Source organism: Diceros bicornis, chromosome 9, assembly GCF_020826845.1.
Source record: "Diceros bicornis minor isolate mBicDic1 chromosome 9, mDicBic1.mat.cur, whole genome shotgun sequence".
Classification (NCBI taxonomy): domain Eukaryota; kingdom Metazoa; phylum Chordata; class Mammalia; order Perissodactyla; family Rhinocerotidae; genus Diceros; species Diceros bicornis.
In genome coordinates this window covers 21,449,040-21,470,675 of record NC_080748.1, presented here as the reverse complement: position 1 = coordinate 21,470,675, position 21,636 = coordinate 21,449,040, and the positions used below count along the sequence as shown (strand labels likewise).

General features: G+C 43.3%; 1 protein-coding gene and 1 pseudogene across 1 annotated transcript; both read left to right on the top strand.

The window, feature by feature from the left end:
- Positions 1 to 21,636, top strand: part of LOC131409904 (serine/threonine-protein phosphatase 4 regulatory subunit 2-like) — a 157,566-nt pseudogene that overhangs the window by 115,740 nt on the left and 20,190 nt on the right.
- LOC131410375 (stomatin-like protein 3) lies at positions 11,605 to 16,684 on the top strand. Its single transcript, XM_058548565.1, has 5 exons — positions 11,605 to 11,608; positions 12,340 to 12,422; positions 13,190 to 13,324; positions 14,299 to 14,502; positions 16,399 to 16,684. Exons 1-5 carry the CDS (start codon positions 11,605 to 11,607, stop codon positions 16,600 to 16,602), a joined length of 630 nt encoding a protein of 209 aa, XP_058404548.1. The 3' UTR covers positions 16,603 to 16,684.

The window sequence follows — 21,636 nt, the reverse complement described above, 5'->3', positions numbered from 1 at the left end:
CATGAGAGAAACCCAGGAAAACTGAGTAACTCGCCAGAATGGCCCAACCCCCCACCTTAAATACCATCTTCAGCTAAAGACAAAGGAAGATGTTGGGGTAAGGGGAAGTCAGTTATGGGAGATAAAAGCATTATTATTACATATTTTTGAACATTCTATTTTGAAATATATCTTAAATATTTCTCAGAAGGATCAAATGGCAAACAGGAACTCAGTATAAATGTGTCCTAAAGTTCATGTAGCTACTAAGCACAGATCATCCTTCTGTAGTTGAGATATACATGTGACAGTTTAGAAAACTCTTAGGATTACGGGATTTTGTGGTCATAGGACCAGTGATGATGATAAGATCATCATCTAGCTCTGATTTAGTAGTTTTGCACCAAAGATCTGGTATCTCGCGCTCTCTTTTTTTAAGGTTCTAAAAGTTATCTGAGTAATCTACACAGAAATTGAAATATAATGATGTACACGCGAAATTTATATAATGTTATAAACCAATGTTACCACCATAAAAAATGAAATAAAAATTATCTGAAAGAACTTATAAAATCAGTGGCCAGATTACTTTAGGAGATAGAAACCTTCAGGAGTTAGAGTTTTATTGTACGTTCTCCTTGAAAATGTAGTTCTTGCACATATAGTAGAGCCATCATCCTGACGGATCAGAACATCCACAGAGATATTTAGAATCCTACCTAGTAAAAGAAAAAAAAATTAAAAATAAAACAAAACACTATGTAAATTGTCAAAGCAAAAACTGCACCAGACAAAGTTAGACAAGAAAGACTTTAGTTAAGAACTATTGCAGTAGAGGAGAGAGGCCGGAAGTCCCTCTGAGCCAATTCTGCTGAAACAAACGGGGGTAGGGTTTTTAAAGGCTGGAGTGAGCGAGTGGAAAAGTACTGGAGAACCTTAGGGGCTGGTCCTAGGCCATCTGTGTTTACTAATAAACTTCTTATATCTTTATGACTGGCGGTATTTTTACAACTTGGAGCAAGGTGCCCACTGAAGTTAGGCTCCTACCCTCCCACAGAGGCTGGGAGATGGGGGTGCTATCTTCTTCTTCTTTTTTTTTTTTGTGAGGAAGATCAGCCCTGAGCTAACATCCGTGCTAATCCTCCTCTTTTTGCTGAGGAAGACCAGCTCTGAGCTAACATCTATTGCCAATCCTCCTCCTTTCTTTTCCCCCCCAAAGCCCCAGTATATTGTTGTACGTCATAGTTGCACATCCTTCTAGTTGCTGTCTGTGGGACGCGGCCTCAGCATGGCCGGAGAAGCGGTGCGTCGGTGCGCGCCAGGGATCCAAACCCAGGCCGCCAGCAGCAGAGCGCGCACACTTAACCGCTAAGCCACCGCCGGCCCTGCTATCTTCTTTGATGATTACATTTCAAAAGAATAGTTCCTGGGTCCTTGAGAAGATAGTCCTGGGTTATAAAACTGGCAAAAGGCTTTAAAAAAGATTTACATCTCAAAGGGGCAGAGAAAGAATTTACAATGATAAGTGTTCTAAAGAAAATGCTCTAGGGGCCTGCCAGGTGGCGCAGCGGTTAAGTGCGCATGCTCCACTTCCCAGGCCCGAGGCTTGCAGGTTCGGATCTCTGGAGGGCACACACCCACTGCATGTCAAACCATGCTCTGGCAGCATCCAGTATACAGTAGAGGAAGATGGGCACGGATGTTAGCCCAGGGCCAGTCTTCTTCAGCAAAAAGAGGAGCATTGCCATCAGATGTTAGCTCAGGGCTGATCTTCCTCACAAAAAAAAAAAAAAGAAAGAAAGAAAGAAAATGCTCTTTTTAAAGGGAAGGATCCGTTTAACATTTGATCAAGCTGAGGGAGGGGGCAGGCCCTGTGGTGTAGCAGTTAAGCGCGTGCGCTCCACTGCTGGCTGCCCAGGTTCGGATCCCGGGCGCGGATGGCCTCACCACTTGTCAGGCCGTGCTGTGGCGGCGTCCCACATAAAGTGGAGGAAGATCAGCAGGGATGTTAGCTCAGGGCCAGTCTTCCTCAGCAAAAATGATTGGCAGGGATGTTAGCTCAGGGCTGATCTTCCTCACGCACACAAAAAAAGCTGAGGAAAATGTTAGGCTGTCTTGACCAAAATACACCTCGAGGAAAATCCTAGGCAATGGCCTGGTTGACTAGAGGGCCTCCTGATACAGCTAATAATTCCTTTCCATGTAATTTACTTAATCCTCATAACTAGTTATTATTGTATTAACAGAGGAGGAAACTAAGACTTAAGCAGGCTAAGTGCCTTGTGAGATGTCATCTGGCTCTCAAATGGAGGTGTCTCCATTAGAACATGTGGCCGATTCACTAGGGGCCTGCACCTTCAGTGCCTGCTCGGCACTGTCCCCCGTCTGTCGTCAGGCTGCCTTTGCTGAAGGTTTTCCATTCTCTCTGTCCCCTGCTTTCTGAGAATGCAGAACAAGCAGTGAGTTTTCCATCCTTAGTACTAGCCTGAGCTTATATTCTCTGATCTTTATTTGAATTATTTATTGAGGTATGAGATACGTACAATAAAGAGCACAAGTCTTAAGTGTTTGGCTTGAGAGACTAAATATATAAACAGACAGTGGCTGGACTATATATAAAAATAGAACTTTGACCCACGACCTGCCGTGGCCTGCCCAGGAACCCAACCCTTTCTCTACAATAATCAGCCCAGGAAGCCAGCCTGCAATAAGTCAGACTTGCAGGAAGCACCAGATTGTTATCTCTAGTAACAATCCAGCAAGTAAACAATCACTTCTGCGTCTACCAGCCCAAAATGGCCAGGACTTGATTATATACTGACAGCTTCCCTACTTTTTGTCCTTGCTTCCAACTTAGGACCAACCAGAGAAAGCCAAATGTGCACCCTAACCAATCACATAGGATGTCCCACGTCTAGTGGGGCCCACAGCCTCCAGTCGGGGCACACCTGGAGCCTTCCCTTTGGTTCACGCTAAAGCTTCCCCACTCCTCTGCCTGCCTTTGTGTCTCTGCCAAAACTCAACTGACAGTGGCTGACTCCCTTGCTTCAGCAAATTGAGAATAAATAGCCTTTACTTTCTCATTTGGTTGGTCGTTGTGTATTTCCATAGGCTCTCTATGTGTAATCTATGTAAGCATCCAGATCAAGATACGGAGCATTTCCAGCACCCTAATATGCTCCCTCGTCCCTTCCCAGATAACACCCAACCACCGGCAACCCCACTACCTGGAGACAGCTACTACCCTGACTTCAAACATAATAGATTAGTTTTGCTTGTTCTTGAGTGAAGTGGTACAGTATAAGTGAGATATACAGTATATACTCTTATACATGGAATCAAAAATTACAGACTCTTGTGTCTGGCTTATTTTGCCCAATATTTTGTCTGTGAGATTCATCCATATTCTGCATATGGCAGTAGGCTCATCTTTTCTCTTTCTGAGTAATATTCCTTTGTATGAACACATCACAACTTTATTCATTGTACTGTTGATGGGTTTGGGTGGCCCTTCTTTTCTTGGAGAATAAAATTGCAATGAACATTCTTGAATATGTTTTGCGCTGTAATCAGCACTCATTTCTCTCAGGTATTACTTAGAAGTTGAACACTCAGTCATAAGGTAAGTATGCCCTGGCTTTAGTAGATACTTCCAAATAGTTTTTCAAGGTGATTGTATCAATTTGCATACATGAAAGCTCCAGTTGCTCCACAACTTTGCTAAAATGTCATATTGTCAGTCTTGAATGTTTGCTATTCTGGAAGCTGTGTATTATTATCTCATTGTGGTTTTAATGTTCATTTCCCTGATATGTAACGCACATCATTCTGTTTTGGTGCTTTTAAACAGCATCATAGCACCCAAATGGCTATTTCTGCTTAGAGAGGAAATGACTATTTACAGTAACACAGATCTGTGGGCAAGAATTACATGTAGTGTTGATCTAATATTTAAATACTGTTGACCAAGCCAAAGTTGGGAAATAAACAACCAAGTCACCTCACCTGTTTTATTTACTAAAATTCATTTCCACTTCCAATGCTATCTAAGTGGGGCTAGTGATTGGGAATATTCTCCCCTCCTTTCTGGCCTCACACGAGTTACAAATCTTGCCTGGAGTGTTTACCCCTAATCCTAAAGGGTGTTCAAGTCTCCGCTGGTGCTCTGTGCTGTGTTTAAGCACCAGGAACAAAGCCCCAGAGGTGCACCTCTACAAGCAAAGCTTGGTTTTGCCTCACTGCCTAAGTCAATAAAGGTAGACATGAATTACTGTCAGTTTGTGGAATTTGTGGGTACCACCTTACTCAAGGAGAGAGAAAATGATGATGGTGACAACACTAACCAGGAAGTTTTCTGTCTGCAAAATGAAGAATTGGCCTTCGTTATCTTTAAAGTCCTTCCGACTGAGGTCCCAGAGTCCTTCTCCCAGTGTCAGCAGCGCTGGGCCTCGGGTTCCGTGCCTGATGGCTCTACCTTTCTCTTTGCAGACTGAAGGAAAGATGTTGACTAAACATTCTCCTGTTCTTTGTCACAGCCACATACAGGAGGGAATCTCCACTTATATCACCAGCTGTACACATCCTAGAAGGAAGCACAGCAGAGCCCTGATTCTATTATTACACCTGTCCCTATGGTCTAGACTTGAAGCGCTAGACTTGAACTCTTGATGGGACTTTCCCCATCTTATTCTCCTTTGTATCCTCAGCTCCAGCACAGTGCCTGGTGTATAACTGGTAAAATATTTGTTAAATGGATGAATAATAAATCTTGGTCAATTTGTTGGAGGTGGCAAAATCCAGTTCTCTACCAGGAAGTAAGCACATGATGATGGCTTTATGGTATCATGACAGTTACCCACAGAAAATGCACATCCATGGATTTGGATAAAGCAGGAGATGATTAAATGTGCTCAGCGCTTAGTGGCTAACAGAGAGGTTGTGTGGCTCCTTTTCCTTCCATTATCCCCTTAGTCTCAGGGAAGGTTCTGGCAGGAGCCTTGTGTAGGCTGAAGGAAAGGTGGTATGGAAGATTTCTGAAGATCCTTTGTAATACAATCCCTGCATATCCTTTCAGTCAGAATTGTCATCCTCAAATCCACTTCTCAGCACAGCATCCTGGTTTTGACTGTGGGAGGGGGTGGGATGGGGGGAAGGCTGGCTGAAAGATTTGCTCTGCTGGAAGCCGTAAAAGCAGGCTTTGTGCTCCCCCCGGAGCCCTGCAGGGAGGCTGACAACAGCGCCTTAGGCGGCGGCTAATGACATCCCACAGGCTCCACAAGTCTCCCAGCAGCAGAGGCCTGGGTAATTCTATGCTCAGGTGTAAATCTTGGAAGACTAATCGCGTCCTCATCTCTTGTCTCAGCACATTTAGTACCTAACAGACCCCACTCCCATTAAGGATGCAAGGGCTTGACGGGACTCCCGAGGAGCTCCTGTAGGTCAGGGCCATTTTCTCTGTGACAAACACTTGCTTATGCAGCTTGCTGTTAAGGCTGTAGCTACTCTGGAAATACCTAGGGCTGGCTCCGGGCCTAAAGTGTAGCTGGTGTCCTTGTTGGAGTCCCAGCTGCCTGTGTGTCCTGCATTGTTAAAGTCACAGCCTGGAGCACCCCAAGGTTCCCGAATACCACATACTGCAGTGTCAGCAGGGAGGGAACACCAAAGGTGGCAGGAACTGTGCTGCCTTCTCAATGCTTTTGTCAAGATTCCAGGAAAGTGCAAGTTGTCCCAGAGAGGCGTGTAGAAGCACAGTATTGCAGCCTTGTTTGTAAAGGTAAAAATTGCAAGTAACCTTAATGTTGATCAATAGGAGAATGGCTAAGTAAATTGAGACACAGGTTTAGGATGGAATAGTAGGCAACAATTAAGAAGAATGAGGTAGATCTGTATGTAATGACATGGAAATATCTCCAAGATATATTCAGTTAAGGAAAAAAAGTAGAAACAGATACAGTGTGATGTTGTTTCTCACAAAATCTACAAATCTAAACCAAGAGTTTTCTAATTGTACATACATGTAGATTTCATGTATGTAAATACGTAGGAATGGCTCTATAAGGAAATATAGATAACTATTCATAATACATTGATAACTATGAGACCTTCTAGATAAAAGTGAATTGAGAGGAGAGTCAAGGGGACTTTAGTTTTATCTGCATTGCTTGGACAGATATTTTTTTCACAATGAGAATGTATATATAGGTTGTATCATTAACAATAATAAAAAAGCACTAATGGGGGCCGGCCCTGTGGCTTAGCAGTTAAGTATGCGCGCTCCGCTACTTGGCGGCCCGGGTTTGGATCTCAGGGCGCATACTAACCCACTGCTTGTCTGGCCATGCTGAGGCGGCGTCCCACATACAGCAACTGAAAGGATGTGCAACTATGGCATACAACTATCTACTGGGGCTTTGGGGAGAAAAGAGGGGAAAAAGAGGAGGAGGATTGGCAATAGATGTTAGCTCAGGGCCGGTCTTCCTCAGCAAAAAGAGGAGGATTGGCATGGATGTTAGCTCAGGGCTGATCTTCCTCACACACACAAAAAAAGGCACTAATAAATAAAATACAACAAAGAGTCTATGAGAATGCACAAAACGTCTTCTTACCCTGCAAAGTGATAGTTTGATCCACTTCAATGTGGCCCAAGGGTTTGGAAAGTGATATTTTAGGAATTTAAACTTTGGCACATGCAGGAGGCCAGCCTGGTGGTGCAGCAGTTAAGTGCGAACGCTCGGCTGCAGCAGCCCGGGGTTCACAGGTTCGGATCCTGGGCGTGCACCAATGCACTTGTCAAGCCATGTTGTGGCACCGTCCCATATAAAGTAGAGGAAGTTGGGCACGGATGTTAGCCCAGGGCCAATCTTCCTCAGCAAAAAAAAAAAAAAAAAAAAAAGGAGGATTGGCATCGGATGTTAGCGCAGGGCTAGTCTTCCTCACAAAAATCTATCAATCAATCAATCAATCAATAAACAAACTTTGGCATATGCAGACAAGCCCTTATTGTTGTTGAGTATATCTTGATGTGTATTTAGAGCCTATACAAGGACATTTGCACCCAAAAGTTTTTACTGCTAAATATGTATCTAAAACTTAGATACTTTTTATCTATCAGAATGTCACAATTGAGAAGACTGGAAATGTCTAGTGAGGACAGGGCATGTGGCAATAGGCATAGTGTCATGGTGTGCTGTTGATGAGAGGGCAGATTGGTACAAACTCTTTGAAGGGCATTTACCATCTATCAAAATTGTAAATACTAATCCCTTTGACCTGACACTTCCACTGCTAAGAATTTATCCTATACAAGTGCACAAAAACACACATTAAAAAGCATTCATCACAGCATTTTTTGTAAGAGCAAGGTCCTAGAATCTTCTTAAATATTCAAAAATATATGGCTTGGGCACCAACCAGTCAGTATCAGTAAAATGGGTAAGTGAGGATGGATTTGAGGTGGTATCCGTTAGACTTAGTGACTTCTGGGGTTGGATGGGGGGAAGCAGTGATGACCTTGCGTCTCTAACCTAGACGACAGCGTGGACAGTTAAGGCATTAACTGAGACAGAGATAGCACAAGGTGTTTGTGGGATATTCTGGGTGGAGATGTCTAGTAAATATAATTAGTTCTAGTGCATGTGTGGAGAATGTGAATCAATTGGAGGAAGTCTAGAGGGGAGGATGGGGTGGTTGTCAAGGAGAGGAGAACAAAAAGGAACGAGGATTAAAAAGAAGATGAAATAGTGAATATAAAGAATTCTAAAGTAAAAGGGTCAGCCAGACCTGTATGTTTCACAAACAGGAATTCTAAGACATGAGACTTGATTTGAACTTGGTCCCATCTTATTGCAAGGCAATATTCATTAGGCCAACATGTCCCTGTAACCATGATATGTGATTAGGAGAAAGACATCTAAGGTAATGAGCCAATGTAACAAAATTCCATGAAAAGTCAGAAACGTAAAATATCGACGTCTGACAAGTCTCTGTAATATCCATCAATCTGTGAAATGGAATTACAGTAGTATACATTTACTAATATAGATATTAATGTACGGGCCAGGAGCCAAAACAAAATAATCTCATTTAATTGTCATCGAACACTTCAAGGTAGGTAATTTCTACTCCCCTCCTACAGATGAAGAAATGGAGGCTCAGAAGCATTGAGTGGCTTACCTAAGGCCACAGCATTGGTAAGTAAGAGAGCTCTCATAGAAACTCATAACTAAAGACGCTTCAAAATGTTTTTCCTTGTGCCACATTGTCTCCCTCTGGGGATAATAGTACTTACCTATCTACCTCAGAGCTTGCCTTGAATTTCACCTGGAGAATTCTCCAGGCCCAGGGATCTGCCTTTTAAAATGGCACCTTGATGATTCTGATGTGAGTAGTCAACGGATCACACTCTGAGTAACACTGTTTTATGTGTTTTAAGAATAATAAATCATGACATGTAATGGTAATTATTATTGTCGATTGCTATGAGACTTTTCTTGGAAGGGACAAGTCGATTTTAATCTAAAACCCCGAATGAATGTTGTTTGTGTGTGTGTGTGCGTTCCTGCATTCATGGGTGTGCAAAGATTTAGGTTGCTTCCTCAGTCCCCTCAGGCTTGGCCAGCCTTCTGGGTAGTTTCCTCACCCACACAACTGGATGTCTGTTGTAAGAGCCACATCAGTGACAGGCTGCTTCCCTCTCACTTCCTAGGCATCAACAGTAAACGTCTTGGCGTGTGTGGCTGGATCCTCTATTCCCTTTCTTTGCTGTTGATGATCATTACCTTCCCTGTCTCCATATGGATGTGCTTGAAGGTAATACCCTGGGAAATAAATTGGCCTCTCTATAGGAGCTGATGAGCCATTAAGACTAAATGCTCTCCCTTCATCTCTTAGATCATTAAGGAGTATGAACGTGCTGTTGTATTCCGACTGGGACGCATCCAAGCTGACAAAGCCAAAGGGCCAAGTAGGACTGCCCTGACAAGGATCATGGGCACCTATTACCACCACTCCTGCCACCAATATTTTCCCTGGCAGTGCCTATTGAGAGGCAGTGAAAACTCACAGGGAGCTGGAGCCCTAGCCTTTCTGTAATTGAATGATGTTGTCCTCTTATGCAAGTTAATGGGAGTGACCACCAGACCACTATTGGAGGCTTAGGAAATCTGGACCTGCTTCCTAACACTCCCTCTGAGAGTTTCAGTGAACATGAGCAAAGAGTGGCTCTGGTTACACTAGCTGGACGTCACTTATTACCTGGGCCACTAAGAGAACGACGGAAGAACGAGAGGCGGGAGGAAATGGCAGAGGGAGATGATTACATTACTCAGGGAGAGTATTCCAGGAGCTGGTTGTTCATTCTCACTCTTTGAAAAGACCTACTGGAAAAGTAAAAGGTAATTTCCTCTCCTGGCAAGTAGATTAATAGAAACAGACCTGGAAGCCATTGTACAACTCTTTTTGTCAAATGTAGTGTTTATTTCTGTTCTTTCTCCACAAACTTAGAATAAAAATGTCCCAAACTGTTCATGTTATAAAAGGATGAGATTTTTTTGGGGGGGGGGAGTATCAGGCACTAAAACTCCCTAGAACTAAGGTACTGATTTAATACTCATAACTTGCGGGTATATATTTAGCTAAACTATGTGAAATTCCTAATATTTGTTTTGTTTTGTTTTTAATTAATTAATTTTGTTTGTGTGAGGAAGATCAGCCCTGAGCTAACATCCATGCCAATCCTCCTCTTTTTGCTGAGGAAGACTGGCCCTGGGCTAACATCTGTGCCCATCTTCCTCCACTTTATGTGGTACGCCGCCACAGCATGGCGGGACAAGCGGTGCGTCGGTGCACGCCAGGGATCTGAACCACCGGCCGCCAGCAGCGGAGCGCGCACACTTAAGGGCTACGCCACGGGCTGGCCCCTACTCTTTGTTTTTGACTGACAAAAATGGCAATTTCACATGATAAATTCTGATATTCTTGAAAAGAGAGGCTATCAAAAACAGCATCTTAGAAGATACATGGAAAACAACGATTATTAGCTATGCTTCTCTGATAACATTTGTTTTCTGCCCCTTAGTGTGAAGTATTTGAGTAAAATCATTCTCCCGCCCACGGGACGGTAAGATCTCCAGGAGCAGGAACTCTTACTCACTGTGACTCTGTGTGTGCTGCCCTTGGCCATGCACTGGGGCAGGCACTCAGATACCTGTTACATTAAAAAAACTAGTGAGAGGGCCGCCCGTGGCTTAGCGGTCAAGTGCGCACGCTCTGCTACTGGAGGCCCAGGTTCGGATCCCGGGCGCGCACCGACGCACCGCTTCTCCGGCCATGCTGAGGCCGAGTCCCACATACAGCAACTAGAAGGATGTGCAGCTATGACATACAACTATCTACGGGAGCTTTGGGGGGTGGGGAAAGGAGGAGGATTGGCAATAGATGTTAGCTCAGGTCTGATCTTCCTCACACACACACACAAAAATAAGTGAGAAACTTCAAAGGAGAAGCTTGTGAAGGAGGCTTGGCCATTTCAAGTATTATAATCCTACTTGTCTAATTTCATAAAGAATCTAAGAGAAAGAAGGCAGAAGGGACTTATTATGGATGCTCTTATGAGTTTGTCAAAACAGAAGTATAAGAATCATCCAACTGAGGTATAACAGACCAAGGTTAACTCCTTCCTAGTCATGTTGCATATGGTGCGGCTAAGACTGTAAATGAGAATAAAATTGGATTTGAGAGAGGTAGAAGAGCTATAACTTGGAGGACTCTAGAGAAAAATGTATCTCTTTTAAATGAATTTTCCCAGAAGATTTCACCACTAAATGTCCCAGGATAACTGCTCTCGTCATACATGTCTCTGGGGCTAATGAGTTACCTCAGAATGTCATAAGAGCCGGAGGGAAACAAGCCAAATTGCTAATGGAAAACCTCTCCACTTTTGTAAATTGTAAATTATCCTTTAATAATAAAAGTATTAATAATAAGAGCTGGCACTTCTTGAGCACTTAATACATACCTGGCATGGTGTTAAGTGCTTTATTTCATTATCATGTTGAATCATGCTTAATCTTCACCACCATCTTACATATATATTAGGCAACTGAAGCTCAGAAAAGTTAGGTGAATGTTCCCAGGTCACAAGCTAGTAATTGGTAGGGCTAGGATTTAACTCTCTCTAGTTCTAAGGGCCATGATCTTAACCAGTGACCTGGCACCAAAAAAGGAAGTAAATTAGGCAGTAATTCTTTTTTTTTTTTTTTTAATTTTATTTATTTTTCCCCCAAAGCCCCAGTAGATAGTTGTATGCCATAGCTGCACATCCTTCTAGTTGCTGTATGTGGGACGCGGCCTCAGCATGGCTGGAGAAGTGGCGCGTCACTGCGCACCCGGGATCCGAACTCGGGCCGCCAGCAGCGGAGCGCGCGCACTTAACCGCTAAGCCACCGGGCCGCCCTAGGCAGTAATTCTCACCACAAGTCTCAGAAAGGTTTAGAGACCAAAAGAAAGAAAGTACCTGAGCAGCATTTTCTGTTGATGCTACCAGCCTTTTGCATGGTACTCAACCTAAAAACTTGTTTCTTCTTTGAAAATACAAACAATAGCACAAAAACTTTCTGGTAAATGGAAATGGGTTGGTGTCCTCATCTTGCTGACATCCCTTGGGGTTCTAATCTTTGTAATTCTTGCTAGAGAGAGCATTCACCAGGGGAATGCTAAGGAGTCATAGGATCCTCAGATGACTTTTCTTCTTCCCCATCCTTCCCCCACCCAGCCCAATCTAAATACTTCTCAACACAGAGGGAAGTAAAAGTGCTTACAATTGCGGAATGCCATTGACTTGAACTAGAACACAGCTATGGAGAAACTGTAAATTCTGCCATACATTGGTTTTAGGGACTCTGAAATCCTGGGAAGATTTTAATTCTAACATTCCTTCAGTACTATTGAAGATGAATGAGAACGTTGACAGCCACTGATATTCAAGGTCAAAAATCTATTATTTAATCTTTTATACAGACAGCTTTAATATAGGGAGACCAATTTTCAAAATATCCTTTTAAATTGTTAAATTCAACACTTGGACAGAAGTAGATTGAGTATTTTAAAAATAAAATCTAAAAATTAAATGTCCAGGATCTTTAGCTTTTTACCAAAAGATTTAAACTCCTAGGGAACCACTTTTCTTTAGTCATTAACTGATGGGAGGAAATAATTTTCCCCAAAGTTATAGGTGTACATATTGAAGATCATCTGAGAAACATCTATAGTCCCATGAGAATGATGTACCATATAGCTAGGAGACAATTTGTTGTTGTTATTTTCAATAGGGTGAAATTTTAATCCACATTTTCTTTTGCATAGGTTTGATCCTGGTCCTGCCCTGCATAGACGTGTTTGTCAAAGTTGATCTCCGAACTGTTACTTGCAACATTCCTCCACAAGAGGTAACACTGGTTAAAGATATGTTACTAGAAATAAAACCGATATCTTTCCCATTACTTGGACAACTGAAATTTAACAGTATGTTTTTAAACTCTAAAGGGGAAGATGAACTGAATCCCCATAGAGACCTGCGTGAGGAGGCCTAGGTGGCTTCTCAAACTACTGGGCTTTGTTTTGCCAAATGAGAATGAAGCCGGGGCAAGGGCCGACTGGCTAGAAGATGTGGAATGACTGGGTAGGAGAAAGCCCAAGAGAGGAGAGACAAGGGATTCAGTTGGCAGAGAAGCTGGGATGGAGGAGGACAGAGCAGATGCTCAGAAGAGACAAATAAATCATTATATGAAAGAGCTGAATTTAATTTGGCAGAGGGCAGTGGTTGGTGACAGTATTGTCCTCTCCATCCCTTCTCAGATTTTTTAGTTATATCGGTATCACTCACCTTTGCCTTAAATTTTTTTTGTGTTTGGATGCAAGAAAGTGGGGTAGTATTGGAGAAACAGCAGATGCTGTACAGGGCCTACCCACATTTGGATTTTAAATAATTCTTTTCAATTCTTAAAGTATTGCAAATAAATGAACAAAAACAGTAACTGGGCAATAGGAGAGAGAAACAGAGTTACTAATAATCATGTCACTCTCTGATAACCAAATGATGCAGCAAGAGGGAAGAAAATGTGAGTAGGACCTATGATGTGGGAGGGCAAAGGAGATGAGAAGAGAGAAAATCAACATTTGTCAGTAAATGTTAATTTTCTTCTTTCTGGTCCAGGAAACTCAATCAAGACTCAACAATGATGTCTGCATGCCGCTGGTGGGAACAGCAGTCCTTACTTTAGGATTCACCCCAGCCATGAGAGAGCTCGGGATGCTCAGTGACCTATCGTGGGCCTTTTCTGGCTCCATGGTAGACAGTTCTAGGCAGGAGAAGGGAGTTCTAGGTTCTGCTCCCACAGTACAACCGGAAATCTCATTTGCTCCAAAGGACCTTGCTGCATTATTTAGAATGATTAATGCAGAGCCTCTATGTAAAGCTAAATTGATTTTTCTTTATATGAATACAGTACACGATCTCTGGTGCCATCTATGTTTTCTAAGAAGCACTGCTGTTCAACAAGTCTGATAAAAACTGAAAACCAAGTGAAGGGAGACATGTGTATGGTGATCGACAAACAAAAATGTACAACCAAAATTTCACAATGTTATAAACTATTAAGACATCAATAAAAATACATATATATATAAGGGGGCCGGCCCCGTGGCGTAGTGGTTAAGTGCCGGTGCTCTGCTGCTGGCGGCCTGGGTTTGGATTCCAGGCGCGCACCGATGCACCGCTTGTCAGGCTGTGCTGTGGGGGCATCCCGTATAAAGTGGAGGAAGATGGGCATGGATGTTAGCCCAGGGCCAGTCTTCCTCAGCAAAAAAAAAAAAAAGAGGAGAATTGGCACGGATGTTAGCTCAGGGCTGATCTTCCTCACACACACACAAATATATATATATATTAAAAAAACTGAAAACCAAAAATATTTCTAGTATCAGGGAAACAGGGGTTCTATCTCTGTTTAGAAGGGAGAATTCCAGCAGGTTCTACCATGACCTTTTAAAACTAAAGTGCCTGTTCTCACCATGGCTAATCAAGGGCCTCTGCCTATGGGCTATAAGACTTCCCTGACATGAAGTTACGGGGAGAGGTACAGACCACACATGTGTAGGAATTTTGTTATCAACTAGGACAATGTTGTATTCAAGCCAGGACGGATTTTTGGTGACTGAGTTGTCATTAATGCCCTCCTCCTGTGGAGAGGCTCCTGAGCTGGCTGACACTTTGTCTATGGTTGTGAAAGTCATAAACATGTGATTTTCTCTGTACTTGCTCTCCAGATCCTCACCAGAGACTCTGCGACTACTCAAGTGGATGGAGTTGTCTATTACAGAATCTATAGTGCTGTCTCGGCCGTGGCTAATGTCAACGATGTCCACCAAGCTACGTTTCTGCTGGCTCAGACCACTCTAAGAAATGTCTTGGGAACACAGACCTTGTCCCAAATCTTAGCTGGCAGAGAAGAGATCGCCCATAACATCCAGGTAAAGACACCGGGAACTGACAGCCTGCATCTTTAATTCATTCATTTTAGTCCTCAGTGATTATCAAATCTCAGCAGTTCAAAGCATCTCCGTGTGCACACATGTGCACGTGCATGTGCGTGCGTACACACACACACACACACACCCTGCTCTAAACAGATGGGCTTCAGTTTGTGGTTTTGTTTCTTTATAATCACGAGGTTAAATTTAAATATCTGGGTAGGAGGAAGGAGCTCTTGGAATTACGTGCTTTATCCATTTTCTTTGGCATTCAAAATTATGAATTAGCATTGTACACTTTAGCCTTTTCTGAGGAGGTCGGAGACCAGATTTATTTTTAGCTAGGATTACTCCAGAAGAAGCGCAGCCGTGTATGCCTGCGCTTCAGTGGAGTGTGGCAGTTAGAAGAGGATGCGGTTGAGTCAGCACAGGCCTGCCATCCCTGGAAAATCTGACGTCATACCAGCGATATCAACCACAATATTAATATCATCATAATTAAAATGTTGATGAGATTGTAGCAGGGATCCAGCTCACCTCTTGCACACCCTAGTTTATGGACAATTACATTTCTGTATTTTCTTAAATCAATTAAATTTTCATTCTGAGTCTCCCTTCTGTTAGTTAGGAAGGAAATTCACCTTTGGTCCTTCTTGGCATCTCCTCCAGTCCCTAATGTAGCGCAAAGGCTGTAAGGGTTTGTGAGATAATATCAGTTCTGCACGATCACTCTCCGTGTCATTTGTAAGAGCCCTGTGAGTTTGACAACTCAGATGTTTCCCCGGCTGCAGTCGTGTCACTGGTTTCCTGTGAGGTCTCAGGGTCTCCTGGGCTTCTACAGGGAACACAGAAAGGCAAGGGATCACTTGTCCATTGGTAATATCTCTGCCCCCTCCCCTTTGAGGGAAGTGCCCACGTGATCTCACTATTTTGCAAGGCATTCTTTCTCATCCCTCCCTCTCCAGGATAACAAGCAAGAGATCCTCAATGGTTTTAAGCTTTTACAAAGGACAAGAATATCTTTGATTTAGGCTGCTTCTGCTCTAAAAACCGTATCTTGCTACCTTGTTTAAAACTGGCCACAGGGCAGAGGTTAAACGGAGCAAGAAAAATAATATCTCAAGATAATATTTATTGAGTCCTTGCTAGGCACTGATAGATACCTTACATGTGTTACTGCCAAACCTCATGACAGGCCTGAAAGGAAATCTTTAATATTTTTTTATTTTTATTTATTTATTTATTTTTTCCCCCAAAGCCCCAGTAGATAGTTGTATGTCATAGTTGCACATCCTTCTAGTTGCTGTATGTGGGACGCGGCCTCAGCATGGCCGGAGAAGTGGTGCGTTGGTGTGCGCCCGGGATCCGAACCCGGGCCGCCAGCAGCAGAGCACACGCACTTAACCGCTAAGCCACAGGGCCAGCCCAAAAGGAAACCTTTAATAGGTGAGAAAACTGAGAATCAGGGAGGTTAAGTAACTAGCCGAATAATTCACAGCTGCAAATGGCAGAGCCAAGACAAAATCCAGCTGTCTGAGAAACCCATGCATTGCTGCCTGCTTGATGTCAGCAACAGGAAAACTTGGGGTATTTGCTCAAATCTAGATGGACAGTATATATTTCATTAGGGCTGGTTTTGGAGTGAATCCTGCTGGGAGACCATCCTCTAAAAGATCTATCAAGTTTTGTTACCGAATCCTTCCTGGGATTCACTTCAATTTCAGGAAGTGAGCAATAAGAACTGCTATTCCTTTCCTCAGACTGTCTCACTGCAAATGCTGTAAACACAAAAGAAGAAGGGGAAGAGGCATTTATCCTGCAGTATAAAACATATCAGAGACGTACATCACGTCACCTGTCTTCTGATCAATGTCCTTTCCTTTGACTCGGAAACAGACGATACTTGATGATGCCACCGAGCTGTGGGGGATCCGAGTGGCCCGAGTGGAAATCAAAGATGTCCGGATTCCTGTGCAGTTGCAGAGGTCCATGGCAGCTGAGGCCGAGGCCACCCGGGAAGCAAGGGCCAGGGTAAGGGCTACTCCGTCTACACTGGAGGGCAAGCTGGCTCACCTTGGAGCAGACGAGGATAGAGCTTGAATGGAAAATCAGGCTCCCTTAATTATTTTGATAAGAAAAGTGTTTCTGTTTTACAGTTTTGACTGAGAATTGCCCCCTGATTTAAAAGGTAATGGGCAGCCTAACGTACTTGGAGGAAGCTTGGTAACAGGTCTTGGGTCAAGGGGGCACTCGGCAACTTGCTCAGTGACTTAGCAAGGTGAGTCCCAACTCTGGCTGCACATGAGTTTCCTAGAGAGAATTGAACTCAGCAAACACCAGTTCCCAGGCCTCACCTCAGACTCGGTGAGCAGAGTCCCAGTGGGCCCAGGAACCTGCATTTTTATAAAGCTGGTGATTCTGATGTAGCCAACTTTGTGCTCGTCTTTTGAGCATCTTTGTTCTAATGTGTTAAGTGTACTGGATGAAAAGAGGGATGATTAAGTACAATCCAGGTTAGAATTACAAAATGTAAGCACACCCTGGCCTCGAGTGTTCTTGCATCTGTGGGATCTATAGCCTTCATGTCTATGTGGATGGGTTTCCTGAAGAATCGGAAACCAATTAAGATTAGAAGCCCTTCCTGTACCCTCTTCAGAATCTTACTTGTAAGCCAATGAAGGTTTTCCTCTGCCCTCATTCCTTACGCATCCCTGCTTCATCTGCTAAGCTCCAGTAGCTTCCAAGCAGTGGGCTTGCCCATGATGGATGGGAGGGTGCTTTGCACACAGGCAGTGAGTTCCCATGGATGGGGCAGCTGAGTTCCAAATTCTTCTTGGGCATTCTGAGAACTAGAAGAGGAGCCCAGTACTTAAGAGATTTCCAACAAGCAAGTGTTATCAGGCTGCCACTTGCTGCTACTTGAAATCAAGAGCAGAGAGAACTTGAAACAATGCTTACATTCTAAGAATGAGACTAAGCTGGCAACAGAATAAAATTCAAAACTCTCCTATGATAAGTAAAAATGACAGGAAAAAAGGCAATTAGAGGCCTTGAATTTCAGACTTCTCTGAAAACTAACGCAGCGATGGTGAGGCTCCAAAATGATGAAGAGCATCACTGGGGGGAGGGCCCTGTATTTGACTGGGTTAAAGACAGTGCTTTCATTTTATGCAAAAATGAAGTCTAGGGACTCATAATTCGTAAAATATCTTCCCGCTTCCTGCGACCCCCTCAAAATTCTGTAGTCACATTAGGATGTGAAACTCTTGCCAAAGAAGGAAGGAGATGAAACACGTATGGCAAAGCGGGGCTGGGAGTGAGGTCTCAGTACAGACTCAGAAAAAGAAAGCACTATCACAGTTGTAAACTTTTATTTCTGAACTCTTTCATTTCTGTCGTTTTAGGTCCTTGCAGCAGCAGGAGAAATGAATGCTTCTAAATCTCTGAAGTCAGCCTCCATGGTGCTGGCCGAGTCCCCCATAGCCCTCCAACTGTGTTACCTACAAACCTTAACCACCGTGGCCACAGAGAAGAATTCCACGATTGTGTTTCCTCTGCCCATGAATATACTAGAGGGCATTGGTGGTGTCAGCTATGATAACCACAAGAAGGCTCCCCACAGAGCCTGAGGCCCTCCTGATGCAGCCAGCCTTGGCTTAGGGAGTCTTTCCTGTGAAGAAGCCAGCAGTTAGAAGTGCTGGGAATTTCAGCACTATTCAAGCAGAGTAATCCACAGCTAGAATAGCATCAGCAGGGAAATGCTATAGAGGCTACCAAAAAAAAAAAAAAAAAAAAATGAGGGCTGTGTACTACTTTTATTTTTAAGAACATAAACAATTTTGCATTATTCTTGTAATACTCAGTAACCGTCCCTAACTTACAGCAGGAACTTGCTTGCAGCAGGGGGAGGAAATCTTTGGGTGACTGTGACCAAGATCTCAGAATTACTTTTTTAATGGTTTTAAGAAGCTCTCTAGGTAATCTGTGAAGTAACGTAGGTCTCATATTTATGCTAGATATTTGCTTTATAATTCCAAAGTAATTATTTGCTAAATCTCCAATAATTACAAGAAAATCCCACAATGCTTAAAATCATGATTGATTTTGATGTTGAAGGCTAAAGAGGCGCTGAGGCTTCCAGCTGCAAATTTCTCACCAAGCCTGCAGGGCAGATTGCACTCAGCGCTCTTGCTGAGCTGCTCCTGCTGGGAGTGGGGGCCAGTTCTCAGCCTCCAGGCACCTAGTTAGAGGGTGGGGCAGGCACCGTCAGGGGGAAAGCTCCAGCCAGCTTATCTGCTTACAAGTGAGAATGCTTGTCAAAGGTTGAAGTCAGTGGGGACTATCCTTCTGTGGATTTCTTGTGTCACTCTATTTTTAGTCCCAAGAGCCATAAGTAATCAAGAATTGTTTGTAAATGCTGGTCTCCCACTCCAAAAAAAAAAAAACCTGTTAAAAATAAAGAAGCTGTAGAATGTGGATGTGATGTATTTAAAAATTGCTTTGTTAGAGATTAGTTTGTTGCCATGGTGCAATTTTCTTTTGGGATCCATTTTGAGCAATGGGCTAGAATTTTTTTAAGTTATCATTTATCGAATATCTGCTGTGTCACACTGTGCTCAGCCCTTTATGGATGCTAAGAAACATCCTCATTTTACAGATGAGAAAGTGATGTCAAGAGGTTAAATAACTTGTCCAAGATCCCTCAGCTAGGGAGGGTTGGGTTAGGATTTAAAACCAGGTCTGACTCCAAATCCTTGCTCTTAAACATCAAGTTTTACTCTGGGGAGGCTCAGAGTGGGAGGGGATGGAGCCCTTCCATTCCCCTTTTGCCTTCAATACCTATCTTTTAGGTTCTGGAAGTCTGGGCACCCACTATAGTTTCCACTGCGTCCAGGACTGTGAGAGCATGCACACACGTGCGTACACACTCCCCACACACCTCACGCTCCTTTCCACACTCCACACATACTCTCCATGTAACCCCCCACCCTCACATCCCCCCATCTCTGCTCACACCCCCTCCATGTGCTCCCCTTACACACTGTCAAAACATAGACATTATCTGCATATTAATGCACAATGAGGATCACATTACCTTTGGTTTTGCAATCTGTTTTTTTTCATGAAACCATATCATACTTGATATCATTTTTGGACAATCCACAGCTTACGAACTTTTTAGTACATTTCACTGACTATGACTCTAGCATTCATTTTTAACTCACGGAGGTTCATATTTTTTCCTTATAGGCTCAATACTTGCATTCTAACAAGAACTGAGGACAGACAGAAACCTATCTTAGCTCATCCACGTCAGTACAATCTGAGTCCACGAAGTCACACCATGTAGACTCAACTGGTGACCATACATCTTATAAACAGTGGTGGAGAGACTTACCACAGACTAGGGCATCTCTGGCATTGCGGGCCCCCTGAGGAGGGAGCCCTACTAGTACAGGGACATTTTGCTGGCTCACTGCAAAAATCTCTTCCTAGCCTGTTCCAGAATTCCACAATTATTCCTTCTTTTGATTTCAGTGATTGCACTAAAAATGCACATCTTTTCTGTCATCATACAGCAAACTCTAAACTAGTGGTTCTCCCTGGAGGTCATCATTCTCTCACTCACTGGAAGCTTTTTTTCAAAAAGCACAGCCCGCTCGCATCCCTGTGGGGTGAGAATGCGGGTGTGAAAGCTATACCAGAATCTCTGGGGCTGGGGCAAGTAAAGTGTGAAACCTCTCCAGGAGATTCAAATTACTGCACCCCTTCCAGCATTCAGCCTCATTAATTCTTTAGCATTATAATAGGTCATTTATTATATTAGTTACTAAAGGCTGACTAAAGAAGGTTCCTTTGAAGGTAAGTGTATTTGGGGGCAAAGGGACTGTAGAAGAATCAGGAAAGGTCAGAGCTCTCCTGGAATGTGAATGCCAAGAACGGTATTCTAAATACAATCAGCTCTGCCCCAGAACAAGGCTGAAGTTTTGTTTCTCTTGAGGGGGGCAGTGGGGAGCTGGAAGGGAGCGCAAGATGAGATGGAGAAACAATTGACAACCTGTCTTGGAGAGAGGGAAGTGTCCAATCTCTTTGAGGTACAGTCCGGGACCACAGCCATCCCCACCAAGATTTAAGCCAGCGCAGAGAACACCCCGCAGGTGGTTTTCCTGTTCTAGCAACAGACTTGCTCTCCACTGACCATACTGCTGAAGCAGCTGAAGACTCCAGCTGTCCCAGCACTGCCCCTTAGTTGCTGGGGCAATACAATTTCTGGTGGTTGCCGGCATCACACACACTGTTCACTAAGTGTATTTGGCTGTGCCCAACCTTGGAGAACGGGGATCCTTGAGAGGTGATCTCTTTCCAGAGTCTGAAAAGGGAAATGGTAGAGGGAGGGGCAAAACCCCCCTTTTGTCCTTACTGTAATCCTCATTTACCTAATCAGCCTCCCAACCTCTCTCTCTGTCTCTCTCTCAATCCCTCTTTCACACAACCCCTTGATATTAGAATAGGTAGGCTATCAGCCCTTTCTCCTCCTGTCCGGATTTCCCTTACACAAAACTGCAATGATCTGGCTGGCAAAGTCTGGCCCTTAATGTTCTCAAGGTGGAAATAAAGCAATTTACACAGCCCTTTATAAAGACAATTGCCTGGCTTGTAAGGTTATTGTCTTGCCATAAAATCCCATTTTTAAATGTCAGAAGCTCTCTTCATTCCTTCTGGAATATTCTAATTATCCCTTACCCCCAGTTCCATGGAAAATATAAACATCATATAGTCATAAAGGCAAAAAAGAAAAGCATTTTAATAATTTTCAAAATACTGTGCATTCCTAAAAAACTAAACTAAATTATTTTTATTCTTGGGACATAGGCAAGATAACCATTGTATTTTGAGCTATATTCATTTTTTTTCCAACATGAAGAAGTGAAATGACTCCTGTGTTTTTGCTTCTTTTAGATTGGGCAGATACAGAGATGGCATTGATTCTATTTACAAAGTAGAAGGTTCCTCAGAACTCTGTTGATAACTCCTCATTAGCATGGGATTTTTCTGTTTTTTAAGGACCATCATTTAACATCTAACACGGAATTCAGAGATGAAAGGTTCCAAAGAATGGAATCAACACGGCTC

What these genes read in the sequence shown, in the direction of transcription:
- LOC131410375 (XM_058548565.1), top strand. An exon ending in GCAACATTCCTCCACAAGAG is followed by an intron (nt 12,423 to 13,189) that starts GTAACACTGGTT and finishes TTTCTGGTCCAG; the next exon opens with GAAACTCAATCAAGACTCAA. An exon ending in GGGCCTTTTCTGGCTCCATG is followed by an intron (nt 13,325 to 14,298) that starts GTAGACAGTTCT and finishes CTTGCTCTCCAG; the next exon opens with ATCCTCACCAGAGACTCTGC.